The sequence below is a fragment of the Gasterosteus aculeatus genome, chromosome 14 (assembly GCF_964276395.1).
Source record: "Gasterosteus aculeatus chromosome 14, fGasAcu3.hap1.1, whole genome shotgun sequence".
Taxonomy (NCBI): domain Eukaryota; kingdom Metazoa; phylum Chordata; class Actinopteri; order Perciformes; family Gasterosteidae; genus Gasterosteus; species Gasterosteus aculeatus.
In genome coordinates, this window is record NC_135702.1 from 10285154 (window position 1) to 10297737 (window position 12584).

Consider the following 12584-nt stretch of genomic DNA (forward strand, 5'->3'; position numbering starts at 1 on the left):
GTGCTTGCGTCAGAGCTCACTGTCCTGCTATAAAAGCTCAGGCTGCTGCAGCAGCGAGCAGTCGAGGCTTAAGCCTGAGCCCGCTGTACACCTCCAGCCATACACGCACACGCACACACGCACACACTCATACACAAAGAGGAGAAGGAGAGCAGCTGTAGCCATGAGTAGCATCGGATATGACCACTTCTACTCCGCCTCGCCGTCCAGACGCTGGTATGTCGAGGCCCCCCCTCGTGTCGCCGTGACCAGAGGGAGGACCCACTCCGTCTACTCCTCCCATGCCTCCCCGCTGTCCTCCTCCCGTCTGCAGTACTCCTCTCCTGGCCGGGTGAGGCTCTCCTCCTCCTCCTCCTCTCAAGCCGCCTCCCTGGAGCTGGAGCTCAGCCAGGCCGCCCAGATCAGCTCCGAATTCCGCACCGTGCGCACCCAAGAGCGGGGCCAGCTGCAGGACCTCAACGACCGCTTCGCCGGCTTCATCGAGAGGGTGCGTGAGCTGGAGCAGCAGAACCGCGCTTTGGAGTCAGAGCTGCTGCTGCTGAGACAGAAGTACACGGAGCCGTCCCGTTTGAGAGCGTTGTATGAGCAGGAGGCCCGGGCCCTGAGAGCCGCTGTGGATGAGGCCAGGGCAGAACAACAGGCTGTCCTGGGACAGAGGGAGCAGCTGGAGCAAACCCTGAGCGCCTTGCAGGGTCGATATGAACAGGAAGGACTGGCTCGTGAGGAGGCCGAGGGCCGGCTGATGGACACCCGCCACGAGGCAGACGAGGCTGCCCTGGCTAAGGCTCAGCGGGAGAAGAGCGTCGAAGCTCTGCTACAGGAGCTGGCCTTCCTCAAGAGGGTTCATGAAGGTGAGGTGGTTGAGCTCCAGGCCCAGGTCCAGATGGCTGTGCAGGTGAGAGTGGAGTCTGAGGCCGCAGCTCCGGACCTCTCTGGAGCACTCAGGGACATCCGGTCCCAGTATGAAAGGCTGGCGGCGCAAAACATGCACGCTGCCGAAGAGTGGTTCAGGGGGAAGGTGGGCTCCATGACCGAAACTGTGGCTCAGCACAGTGATGCCGTGAGAAACTCCAAGGATGAAGCAGGAGAGTACCGACGGCAGCTCCAGGCCCGCCTGCTGGAGATTGATGCATGCCGAGGCCTCAATGAATCCCTGGAGAAGCAGCTGCACGAGATGGAGGACAAGCAGGACGCTGAGATGGATGCTATGCATGTCAGTAATGTATTCTAATGTGATGTGTTCAATCTGCTGTGTACTGTCCAGATCTTTTCACTTTTGGGGGTATTACTTATGGTCTTTGTTTCATTTAATGTGGTGTGGCCTTTTGTCTTGGCTTCTATTTAGGACACCATTGCAGAGTTGGAGAGTGAGCTGAGGGGCACCAAACAGGAAATGGCGCGCTATCTGAAAGAATACCAGGACCTTTTGAATGTCAAGATGGCACTGGACATTGAGATTGCCGCATACAGGTGAGAAGCAGCAATAGTGAACATATATGTTGAAATGAAGGTGGAGTATCGATTACAAAGTTTATTCCTATGCACAAAGATCTCTTTTGTTTACCGTCTTACTACATGTAGAATTTATGTAGATGTTGTAGAAGTTTAATAAGTGGACACTCACTTTCCATTGCATGCAGCGCTCATCACCTTTATTTTCGACAACCTCCGCAGGAAGCTGCTGGAAGGGGAGGAGTCTCGTTTCAGCGTAGGAGGGCCTGCGAGTGTGTCCTCTCTCTACAGCCACAGCTTCTCAGCGCCCCCCATCGCCCGGCCCTTCCTCTCCGGCCTGAGCTCTGGCCCCTCCTACCTGATGACATCACTCCTCTTCAGCTCCGGCTTCAGCAACACTGAGGGGCTCATCTCTGCCAGTCACGCCCAGCAAGCAGAGGCCAGCCCACCTGGAGAAGAGGAGGAGGATGTAAAGGAGGAAGAGGAGAAGGAGGAACAGGGAGGGGAAGAAACAGAGGACACCAAGGAGGAAGAGGAGAAGGAGGATGATGACGGAGGGAACGAGGAGGAAGGAGAACCAGATCAAGTTGATGAAGAAGCTAAGGGAGATGAGGAGGCTGAGGGAGGAGATGAGGAGGCCAAGGAGGGAGAAGAGGGTTAGTGTATTGATTTTATGTTCTGTAATTTCTTAATTCAAAATAAATTATTAAAGCCTGGACTACACAATATAATTAATTCATCATTCATTGATACAGGTGATGAGGAGGAGCAAAAGGAAAAGATGACAGACGCTGCCAAAGATGAAGAGGAGAAAGAAGACACAGGAAAAGGAGAGGAGTCTGAGGTGAAAGAGGAAGCCCAACAGGAGGTAACAACTGAAACAGCCGAAGGCAAAGATGGGGATGCGAAAGAAGAAGAAAAGACGGAGAAGGATGAGGCAAAAAAAAGTGAAAATAAAGAAGATAAAGCTGATGCCAAGACAGACGACAAAGATGAAAAAGTTATTCTGAAAACGGATGTCAAACCTGAAGCCAAAAAGGAGAACGAGGAAGAAAAAGTAGCCAAACCGGAACCCGCAGAAGAAACAAGCACAAAGGGTAAAAAGTGAGACAGCATCTTCAGAAAACTTCAACCACGACTGTCCATTGACTCAATGCCCGTGGCATTATATGCTATCCTCTTCAATTGTCAATGGTGCTCGATATAACAGTGCAATCGCATTTTGCAGCAACAAATCAAGTTTAACTGCTTACCAAGATCAATAGTAGTACCTGTTTGCATAGCTCCTGATGAGTGTAATATCTATTATTGCTGAGTGCAAAAGGGAGTGTGAGATTTTGGTGATTTAATAAACACCTCTTAAAAGGATTGTGTGTCGTCTGCTTATTAAACTAGTAATTATTAACTTATAATTACTAATTAATTAGATAGTTATCAATTAGCGTATTAAGAAGTCCTGATGCAACTCTTAACGTCACAGTGTAAACCTTGTGTAATCACCTCACCAGCAGTGTTTGGTGAGAAATGTGAGCATGTCCTTCACTAATTCCTCATTTTGAAGTCACGCAGACAATTACAAACACTGTCAGTAACATTTTTTTTTTTCGATTAATGGCGATTAACGAATATTGTTACAATACTGTTTTTAATGAATTTTGTTTTTCTTCTAAAGACTATATCTTAAAAGTAATGAGTAATCACTTTAGAAAACTTGTATTTTTAGACACATATTTGATCATCTTGGAGGCAGAATTCCATGTTAAACTCCTATTCTCGTGCACTTTGCTCACAACTCTCCATAATTTAACGGCTGTGTTTGACGTGCCAACAATCTCCCCACCTTTAGCCAGGACGTTTTCAAACCATGGTGCTGGTCCTCTGCAGACTGTCTGCTGCGCAGGGTAATGTTAGATGTTGAGAAGCATAGCAGCCAGCTTAGCCTAGCAGCTAGCTTAGCATAGCAGCGAGCTTAGCATAGAAGTGCTTTAAGTGGTTCGTTTGCCACTCACTCCCTTCTGTTGGACAAGTGGAGTAACTCCTCTGCACAGTTCTCCGCTTTATGTCTTACGTCCAATACAAAAAGCTCTCTCCATCTTTATGTAACTGACTATAGCTAGCGGCCGTTTCGTTCCGCGGTCAACTTCCGCTTTACTTCAGGGACTGAATATAAAGCGGAAGTAAACAAACATCCGTTAACTATTTAAAATATTTTGTTGCATTAATCTCGGCCACATTAATCACATAGATTAACGTGTTTGTGTTGACAGCCCTACAAAATACTGTCATCATCAAAAGCAGGTCTGACATCTTTTTTTAGCTAATGGGTATTGCTGAAAGATATTTATTCCGCTTTGGGCTATTTACATTTTGTCAACAGTAAAATATACAACAATGCTATTGATAAGTGTAAAGAAATACACTGCATCAGCTTTTTAAACCGAACACCACGCTGTTTGCATCATACCTGATGCAGAGAGCTTGCTGCTGCAGAATCTATAAACTCAATATCTACCTGAGGGAGTAAAATAGAGCAGGTACTAGGTGATGCCAGGTGTCAGAGGATAATGTGCTTCAGTGGGTGTTTATTGGGACGATCTCTCATCACATTATAGAAGATATAGACGTACTTATGAAACAGATTGTAAACTGTTTGTATAAGCAGTAATTTAACGTAAGTGGGTAAAAACAAGCCTCCAGGTTATTTTGAATCAAGACACAATCAGTTGTAATAAGTGTCTTCAGTTTTACTCAATAATTAAATAAACAAACAATGACTCATTTATTTGTGTTCAGGGTATCTTTTGAATTAATTCATACAGAAAAGTTTAAATTTTTACCGTACCAATTTGTAGATGTTCTAAATGATTGTATTTGTACAGAGAAAAGGGTAATTCATAAGTATGATAAAAGCTATTTCAGACAATCACTCATGTATGTGGGTTCAGGACATCTCTGACCACCCATACTAAGAATCTGACCTTTTTACTGTACCAATTAAGATAATTTTCCAAATTATATAGCCTACATTTGTACATTCGAAAATATTTTAGGTACTATTAAACGTTTTCTCTGTAATTCCAAACAATGACTAATATATATGTGTTCAGAACATCTTCGACTACTGTTTTACTAAAAAATATATATTTTAATTGTATAATTAAAAAAAGATTTTCTGAAAAAAAGTTATACATTTGAATGTTTAAAATGCAAAATGTAACAAATATAGTTTATTTTTTTATATATTTTTTAAACAGAGCTACTGTTGCAACCTAATGTACAACAATAAACTTTGTATTTGCAAGCACCAAATTATTATGGGTGCTTCAAAGACTTAATTTAAAGGTGGTGACAATTACCATTGTTTTTTCTGCAGGTTTTTTTACCCACACACATTAGAATTCATGTATATTGTTCCAAGTTGATCAAATGTGTGTAGTTTTATGTATAAAGTAACATTAACAATTAAACAACAGTGTTAGCCTACTCATTACTTTTAAGATTAATCTTTAGAAGAAAAACAAAATTCATTAAACCAACATTGTAACAACAACAACATTCATCAATTGCCATTAATCAAGACTAATGAATGTGCGATTAATTAGTACATTTTTTAAAATCTATTAACAGCCCAAGTATTTTGGTCTTATTGTTAATCATAAATCTTAATTCCACAATAGACAAATTCATGTGGCCTCTAGAACGTCATATGGTTAAGTATGGACTCCATGAAGGTGTAAATAAGGAAAGGGTCAGAGAAAAAAAAATATCTGTGTCTGTTGTAGAATGACAAAAAATGAAGTTGGAAAAAAAGCCATTCACTTCATAATTTAATAATCCTTTAAAAGTTATAATTTCAAACATTCAAAACTACTTATTAACTATTCTGATACATTATGTAAACAAAGAAAACAATAATACATTGATACACATGACAAGAAACAATATCTGTTTTTATATCATTGTTGAATTTATTGAGCAAATGCTGCTGTAGAATTATAAATTGTAGTTAAGTCACAGGATTACAAAAACCCTCATTAATTTCTGTATTTAAATTCAACTCCATCCTATGCATATAAGAATGCACAAATTAATTATTTTTTAAACTCAGTTGCAGTCAAATGACAGACAGACAGACAGTGATAGAAAGCATGTCTCGCTAGCTCCTCACCGCAGGAGCAGTACCTGTTTAAAGCTGCATTTTTGAAATGTATAGCTTAAAGTTGAACTTTTGGCTTGTCTCTATAATTCATTTGTATGTTTTCAAGTGGTTATTACATCGCTCTAGCTGTATGATGTTTTTTCTTTTGTAATATTAGTTCTTAGCTCTCTGCTTCTCCTCCTCTGACCCGTAGTCTGCTCATTCTCCCTCTTTCACTTGCTCGATGGACTGGGTGGAGAGCTTCTCCGTCTTCTTGGTGGATACCAGCTTCTCCTGCACCACTTCTTCCACCTCTTCCTTCATCCTCTTGGTCACAGTGACAGATTTGGTGACGTGCTTGGACCCGTCTTCTCCGGTGGTAATCGACTCCACAGTTTTGGTGACCACCACTTTGTGGTCGGCGTCTTGTTTGACGGGACTTTCGTCCACCCCGTTAGCGATCATGCCATCTTCTTTTCCCTCGTGCTTCTTCTCTTTCTCTTCTGGGCTGCTCTTGTCTACGTCAACGTTCTTGGCATCACCTTTCTTTTCCATGTCTTTGTCATTTATTGGGTCACTCTTGTCCTCAGATTTCTCTTCAGCAGCTTTTGGGGCTTCGGACTTGGCGGTCTTTGGGGATTCAGCTTTTGGAAATTCGGGTTTTGAGGAGTGTGACTTGGTGGTCTCGGTTTTTATGGAGCTGGGTACTGGGGATCCAGGCTTTGGTGAGCATTCTTTGGGGGACTCAGATTTAGGAGAGGCAGGCTTGGGAGAATCAGATCTAAGGGAATCGGGCCGAGGTATTTCAGATTTAGGGGACTCAGGGTTAGGTGATTCAGATTTAGGGGATCCAGGTCTAGGTGATTCAGATTTAGGGGATTCAGACTTTGGAGAATCTGGCTTAGATTCCTCCATTTTGGCAGCTTCTTCCTTCTTGGCCTCTGGCTTTGAATAATCTGGTTTAGATTCCTCCGTTTTGGCAGCTTCTTCCTTCTCGGCCTCTGGCTTTGAAGAATCTGGTTTATAATCTGCTTTAGATTCCTCCGTTTTGGCAGCTTCAGACTCTGCAGCTTCTGACTTTGCAGTTTCTGACTTTACAACTTCTGGCTTTTCAACTTCTGGCGTGGCAACTTCTGGCTTTACAGCTTCTTGATTTGCAACTTCTGGCTTTGCAACTTCTGATTTTTCAACCTCTGGCTTGACAATGTCTGGCTTGGCAGATTCTGACTTTGTGACTCCTGGCGTTTCAGCTTTTGGCTTTGCAGCTTCTAACTTTGCAACTTCTGGCTTTTCAACTTCTGGCTTGGCAAATTCTGGCTTTTCAACTTCGGGCTTTGCAGATTCTGACTTTGCAACTTCTGGCATTTCAGCTTTTGGCTTTGCAGCTTCTAACTTTGCAACTTCTGGCTTTTCAACTTCTGGCTTGGCAACTTCTGGCTTTTCAACTTCTGGCTTGGCAAATTCTGGCTTTTCAACTTCGGGCTTTTCAACTTCTGGCTTTACAGCTTCTTGCTTTGCTACTTCTGGCTTTGGAACCTCTGATATTTTAACCTCTGGCTTGGCAATGTCTGTCTTGGCAACGTCTGGCTTTGCAGCTTTTGGCTTTGCAGTTTCTGACTTTACAACTTCTGGCTTGGCAACTTCTGGCTTGACAGATTCTGACTTTGTGACTTCTATTTTTGCACCTTCTTGCTTTGCAGTTTCTGACTTTGCAACGTCTGGCTTTGCAACTTCTGTCTTTTCAACTTCTGGCTTTGCAACTTCTAACTTTGCAATTTCTGGCTTTGCAACTTCTGGCTTTTCAACTTCTAGCGTGGCAACTTCTGGCTTTACAGCTTCTTGCTTTGCAACTTCTGATTTTTCAGTCTCTGGCTTGACAATGTCTGGCTTGGCAGATTTTGACTTTGTGACTCCTGGCGTTTCAGCTTTTGGCTTTGCAGCTTCAAACTTTGCAACTTCTGGCTTTTCAACTTCTGGCATTTCAGCTTTTGGCTTTGCAGCTTCTAACTTTGCAACTTCAGGCTTTTCAACTTCTGGCTTGGCAACTTCTGGCTTTTCAACTTCTGGCTTGGCAAATTCTGGCTTTTCAACTTCGGGCTTTTCAACTTCTGGCTTTACAGCTACTTGCTTTGCTACTTCTGGCTTTGGAACCTCTGATATTTTAACCTCTGGCTTGGCAATGTCTGTCTTGGCAACGTCTGGCTTTGCAGCTTCTGGCTTGGCAGATTCTGACTTTGTGACTTCTATCTTTGCACCTTCTTGCTTTGCAGTTTCTGACTTTGCAACTTCTATCTTTGCACCTTCTTGCTTTGCAGTTTCTGACTTTGCAACGTCTGGCTTTGCAACTTCTGTCTTTTCAACTTCTGTCTTTGCAACTTCTGATTTTTCAACTTCTGGCATCGCAACTTCTGGCTTTTCAACTTCTGGCTTTACAGCTTCTGGATTTACAGCTTCTGGCTTTACAGCTTCTGGATTTACAGCTTCTGGCTTTGCAGCATCTGAATTTTCAACTTCTGGCTTAGGAGCTTCCATTGCAGCTTTTGTCTTTGGAACTCCTACTTCTACAACTTCTTTTGCTTTCTCATCTCTTAACTTCTTCACATACTTTTCACTTTCTTTGTCCGCGTTCTCTTCATCATCTTTCTCACCCCTGCTTTGGATTGCTTCATCCTCACCTGCATCTTTGTCCTTATCACCATTTTCCTTTTCAGCATCAGCTTCTTCCTCTCCTTCAATGTCTCCGGCCCTCTCCTTGTCAAGCGAGGCTTTAGACTCTGGAGCTTTAGAACATAAGACTGTCTCCTCAACTTCCCCCTCTCCCTCTCTCTCATTGCTGTCTCCTTCATCACTTCCCTCCCCATCTTCCCCATCAGTAGTCTCATTTTCTCCTTGTTCATCCCCCTCATCTTCCCCACCTCCAAGTGTGCCAGACAGCTCCTGTGCCATTTCTGCCAGGGCCTCGTCGATATCTGACTTCTTATCCTCTACCTTTGTCTCTTCGATGATCTCCTCCACAAACTTGTAATGCACCTTCAGCTTGGGAGGGTCTGATTTAGGCTTAGAGATTGTAGAGGCGATTGCATGACGATAAGGGAAAGTGCTTAAATGGGTTTCCTCACCATCAAGGAGTTTCCTGAGGACAGCAGATGTATATGTAATGAGGGGTACCGTTTTCATGAAATGACTACAAATGTTATTTCTGCCACGAAAATGCCAATTGCATGTCAGTATATAGGCTACCTGTATGCAGCGATCTCAATGTGCAAGGCCATCTTGACATTGAGCAGGTCCTGATACTCGCGCAGGTGACGAGCCATCTCCCATTTGGTGCTTTTGAGCTCATTGTCCAGCTGGTGAATTGTCTCCTGAGAAAAAAAGAAGCATTACAAAAACAAGGTGGATTAAGTGGTGAATTAGCAAGACTTGTGCAAAGAGCTTTCAAACTTTTTTTTAACCATTTATAACCATTTCCATACAACTGGAGAGTGATTTGTAAAAGAAGCCGGCGCTTGTAACGATGCAATCATGACGTAGCTGAAAATGTGTCAACACAGGAACGTAACTGTGATTTACTAAAGAAAACCTGAGCAGTTTTGTTTTTAAGTTCCTTAGATAAAAACAATATATGGAAAATGACATATTCCATCCATCTATTGTCAAACCGCTTATCCTGCACACAGGGTCGCGGGGGGGCTGGAGACTATCCCAACCAACTTCGGGCAATAGACAGGGTACATCCTGGATTGGTCGCCAGCCAATTGCAGGGCCACACAGAGACATACAACCATTCACGCTCACATTCACACATCTACGGGCAATTTAAAGTCCCCAATTAAACTGATCCCCAGAGCATCTCTTTGGACTGTGGGAGGAAGCCAGAGTACCCGGAGAGAACCCACGCAGACACGGGGAGAACATGCAGACTCCACACAGAAAGGCCACTGGGCGGAGTCAAACACAGGACCTTCTTGCTGTGAGGCGACAGTGCTAACCACCACGCCACCGTGCCGCCCCATGACATATATACATCGCTCACAACAATACAAACCCAGATTAACGCATTTTAAAACAAAATCATCAAAGAAGTATCATATCAACAGTTGTAGAAAAGGTTTTCAGCTCTTTACGCACGGGTCCGTTGCTTTTTGCCTACCTGCAGGCTGGACAGATCGCTGTTGTGGCGGTCCTCGATGTCATTGAGCTGCCTCTCCAGCGAGTCTCTTGTCCAGCGGATGGACTCCAACTCCACCGTCTTGGACTGCAGTTGGCGGCGGTAGTCGGTTATCTCATCGCGGGTGGACTTGATGGCGTCCTTGTTCTGTTCTGCAGCCTCGGTGAGCTTGGAGAATCGGCACATGAACCAGTTTTCCACCTGCTGCAGGTTCTGGTTAGAGTGGCCCTCGAGCTCGTAGCGGATCTCCCGCAGAGCCTCGGTGATGTCCGTCTTCTGGAGGTCTTTCCTCTCCACGGTCACCTGAGACGCCTGGATCTGGGCGATGAGGTCACTAACCTCTTCCTCGTGGTTGTTGCGGATGAAGGCGATCTCGTCCTGCAGCGACTGAACTTTCTTATCCAACTCAGACTTCACCAACTCTGAGTCGCCCGTGTCCTTCATCAGCACGCGAATTAAGGCCTCCGTCTCCTCCCTGATGCGAGCCTCTTCTTCAAAGCGGTCCCTGAGCCGCTGAATGTCCTCCTCGATGTGGTCGGTGTCAAGCTGGATCTGCACCTTGTCGTGGTGGATCTGCTCCAGCATGGAGCGCAGCTCCTGCAGCTCCTGGTCGTAGTCGTTGCCCAGCTCGGAGCGCGACACCTGCTTCTGCCGCAGTGCGTGGATTTCCTCCTCGATCTGCTTGTTCTGCTGCTCCAGGTAGTGCACCTTGTCGATGTAAACGACAAACCGGTCGTTGAGCCCCTGAAGTTGCTCTTTCTCGTTAGCGCGCCTGTAGTGTCCGTTCAGCATGGAGGTTTGACCATAATCAACGCTGTCGCCGGAGCTGTGCACCGTTGAGCTGTACATTCTGGACACCGGCATGTTCATGCTCCTCTTGTAGGACGAGGTCACGGTGGCGCCGGGGCTTGCTCGGGACCGAGACTGGGAGCGAAAACCGCTGGGCGGGATACTGTCGGAGCGGCTGTAGCCGTAGCCGGTCGTCCTGGTATCCATATTTCTCCTGAAGGGGCTCCCGACTGTGTCCATAGCGTAGCTCATCCGATCAAAGTTAATGATCCGACGCTGAATAAAGGGGTATATGCTGAATAGGATGTGTGTGTTATGTGTGTGTATGTGTGCTGGTGAGTGGTGTGGCTCTCTCGTAAATGAGACCTCCAACGGCGGTGCCTTATATATGTGAGGCTCTGTTTCTGAAAAGCCAAGTCTAAGCAGTTCTGTTTGGCCCAAAGATGGGAGGGAGGGGGCTGAGCACCACCCTATTGGTCCACGGTCCCGCTCCGTCTGGACTATTTGAGCTGCAAGCACTACATGGGAGTTCAGAAAGATATCTATCTAGATGAATGGATTGATAGTTATTTATCATTACTGTATTTGAACAAAGAAGCAGCGTATACCCTAGAACAGTTTGAACGGGTTTCTCCATTTATCTATCTTTTCTGCCACCCACCTAATGAAACAATCCTCGCTTAATTGGTTTCGCCGTTTCAGCACCACTTACAGCGATCAGCCAAACGTCGGTCAGCGGTTTTCCTCGGCTTACACAATTCCCCTGATAAAACGAAAGCAGTATTTTCGTACAGATCAATGAAGTGAACTATGAATACACAAAGATCAATTACCATATGTTAACTTTTGTTCTGTATCAGGTTTAGGCAGGACTTTGCCTTGTCACTTGAAGTCCAAACAACCAGGAGGAGGACCAAGTGATCCTGTGATTGTGGGTGCAGGAGTTTGCATAATGTTAAATTAATTGTAGTGTTACCTATTAATGTACGTATTACTCATTTATGATTTAACATTTAACAAGAGCATACGTGTGATGCTGGCATGGAGAATATTATGCCAATCTCTGACTGGTAATATATAGATAATTTAAAATGTAATGTTGAATGTGTCCAACATAATATTCATTACATAATTAGATTATTTGATTATATAGAAAGAAACTAAATGGAATTTAGTCATTCTGACTCACCTTGAGTTAAACAAAAAAAAGTTAAAATGTTCATCCAAACTTGAATAGAATCATTTGTACCACCAACATGTGGATTTTCATTTTATGCAGGGAAATGTCGTCCTGGGACATTTTCTGTTGTATGGGGAAACACATGATCTTGTCTTACATTCTGTTAACTTTACTGTGTAGTGTTTCTGCATTTGTTAGACCCATGCACACACTTTTTCTCCAGCTATCTTGGGATCTTAACTATCAGAGGCAAGTTGCCATCCATTTGCTGAGCCATTGCCCCTCTCTGAACTGCAAAGCAAAGGTGGGGCTGCCCAGCTGGTTGCTCCGCCTCAACGACAGGCTATTGATCTCCCATCCATCTTGACGCTTCACTCTTATATTGGATCACTGTGGCCAATGTGATAATGATTGCTAATTGGTGGAGGGATACAGCAAAAACAGCTGCATTTGTGCTTTCTAAGAGTCGATGGGTTCATGACATCGGTAATCCTGCCAAAATGATCCCTCCCCCACGGTGGCAGCCGACCATGAGTTCTGCAAACCGGGATTGATGTCCGTATGTTGCATTTCCTTTTTCATGCGTACTTTGTCCACTTCTTAAATGAAATACCTGGGAAAAATAACTATGGTAGTTTTTAAAAATGCTCCTTGTAATGGATTTAGCATGTGAATAGATAACCTTTTGTGTTTCTCAACACTGAATTAGACACTGGCCATCCATCTCCTTGTTTCCTTGTCCCATTCATTGGATTTCAGTTGTAAGTTTTAGTCAAGCACAACTAATGCATCAAGGGTGGCCCATTTTAGATCGACCCGAGACAGAAAGGCAGACAGAGAGAAAAAGAGAAAGA

The 12584-nt window shown here is 44.4% G+C and overlaps 2 protein-coding genes across 2 annotated transcripts; one reads left to right on the forward strand and one right to left on the reverse strand.

Moving 5' to 3' along the window:
- On the forward strand, positions 1 to 2817 carry nefla (neurofilament light chain a). Its single transcript, XM_040198122.2, has 4 exons — positions 1 to 1213; positions 1346 to 1470; positions 1675 to 2108; positions 2208 to 2817. The coding sequence occupies exons 1-4, from the start codon at positions 164 to 166 to the stop codon at positions 2558 to 2560; spliced, it is 1962 nt and encodes a 653-aa protein (XP_040054056.2). The 5' UTR covers positions 1 to 163; the 3' UTR covers positions 2561 to 2817.
- A 2587-nt stretch (positions 2818 to 5404) lies between these two features.
- On the reverse strand, positions 5405 to 10851 carry LOC120832162 (uncharacterized). Its single transcript, XM_040198231.2, has 3 exons — positions 9744 to 10851; positions 8831 to 8955; positions 5405 to 8723 (listed from the first exon to the last, which is right to left on the reverse strand). The coding sequence occupies exons 1-3, from the start codon at positions 10800 to 10802 to the stop codon at positions 5810 to 5812; spliced, it is 4098 nt and encodes a 1365-aa protein (XP_040054165.2). The 5' UTR covers positions 10803 to 10851; the 3' UTR covers positions 5405 to 5809.
- Between the last annotated feature and the right edge of the window lie 1733 nt (positions 10852 to 12584).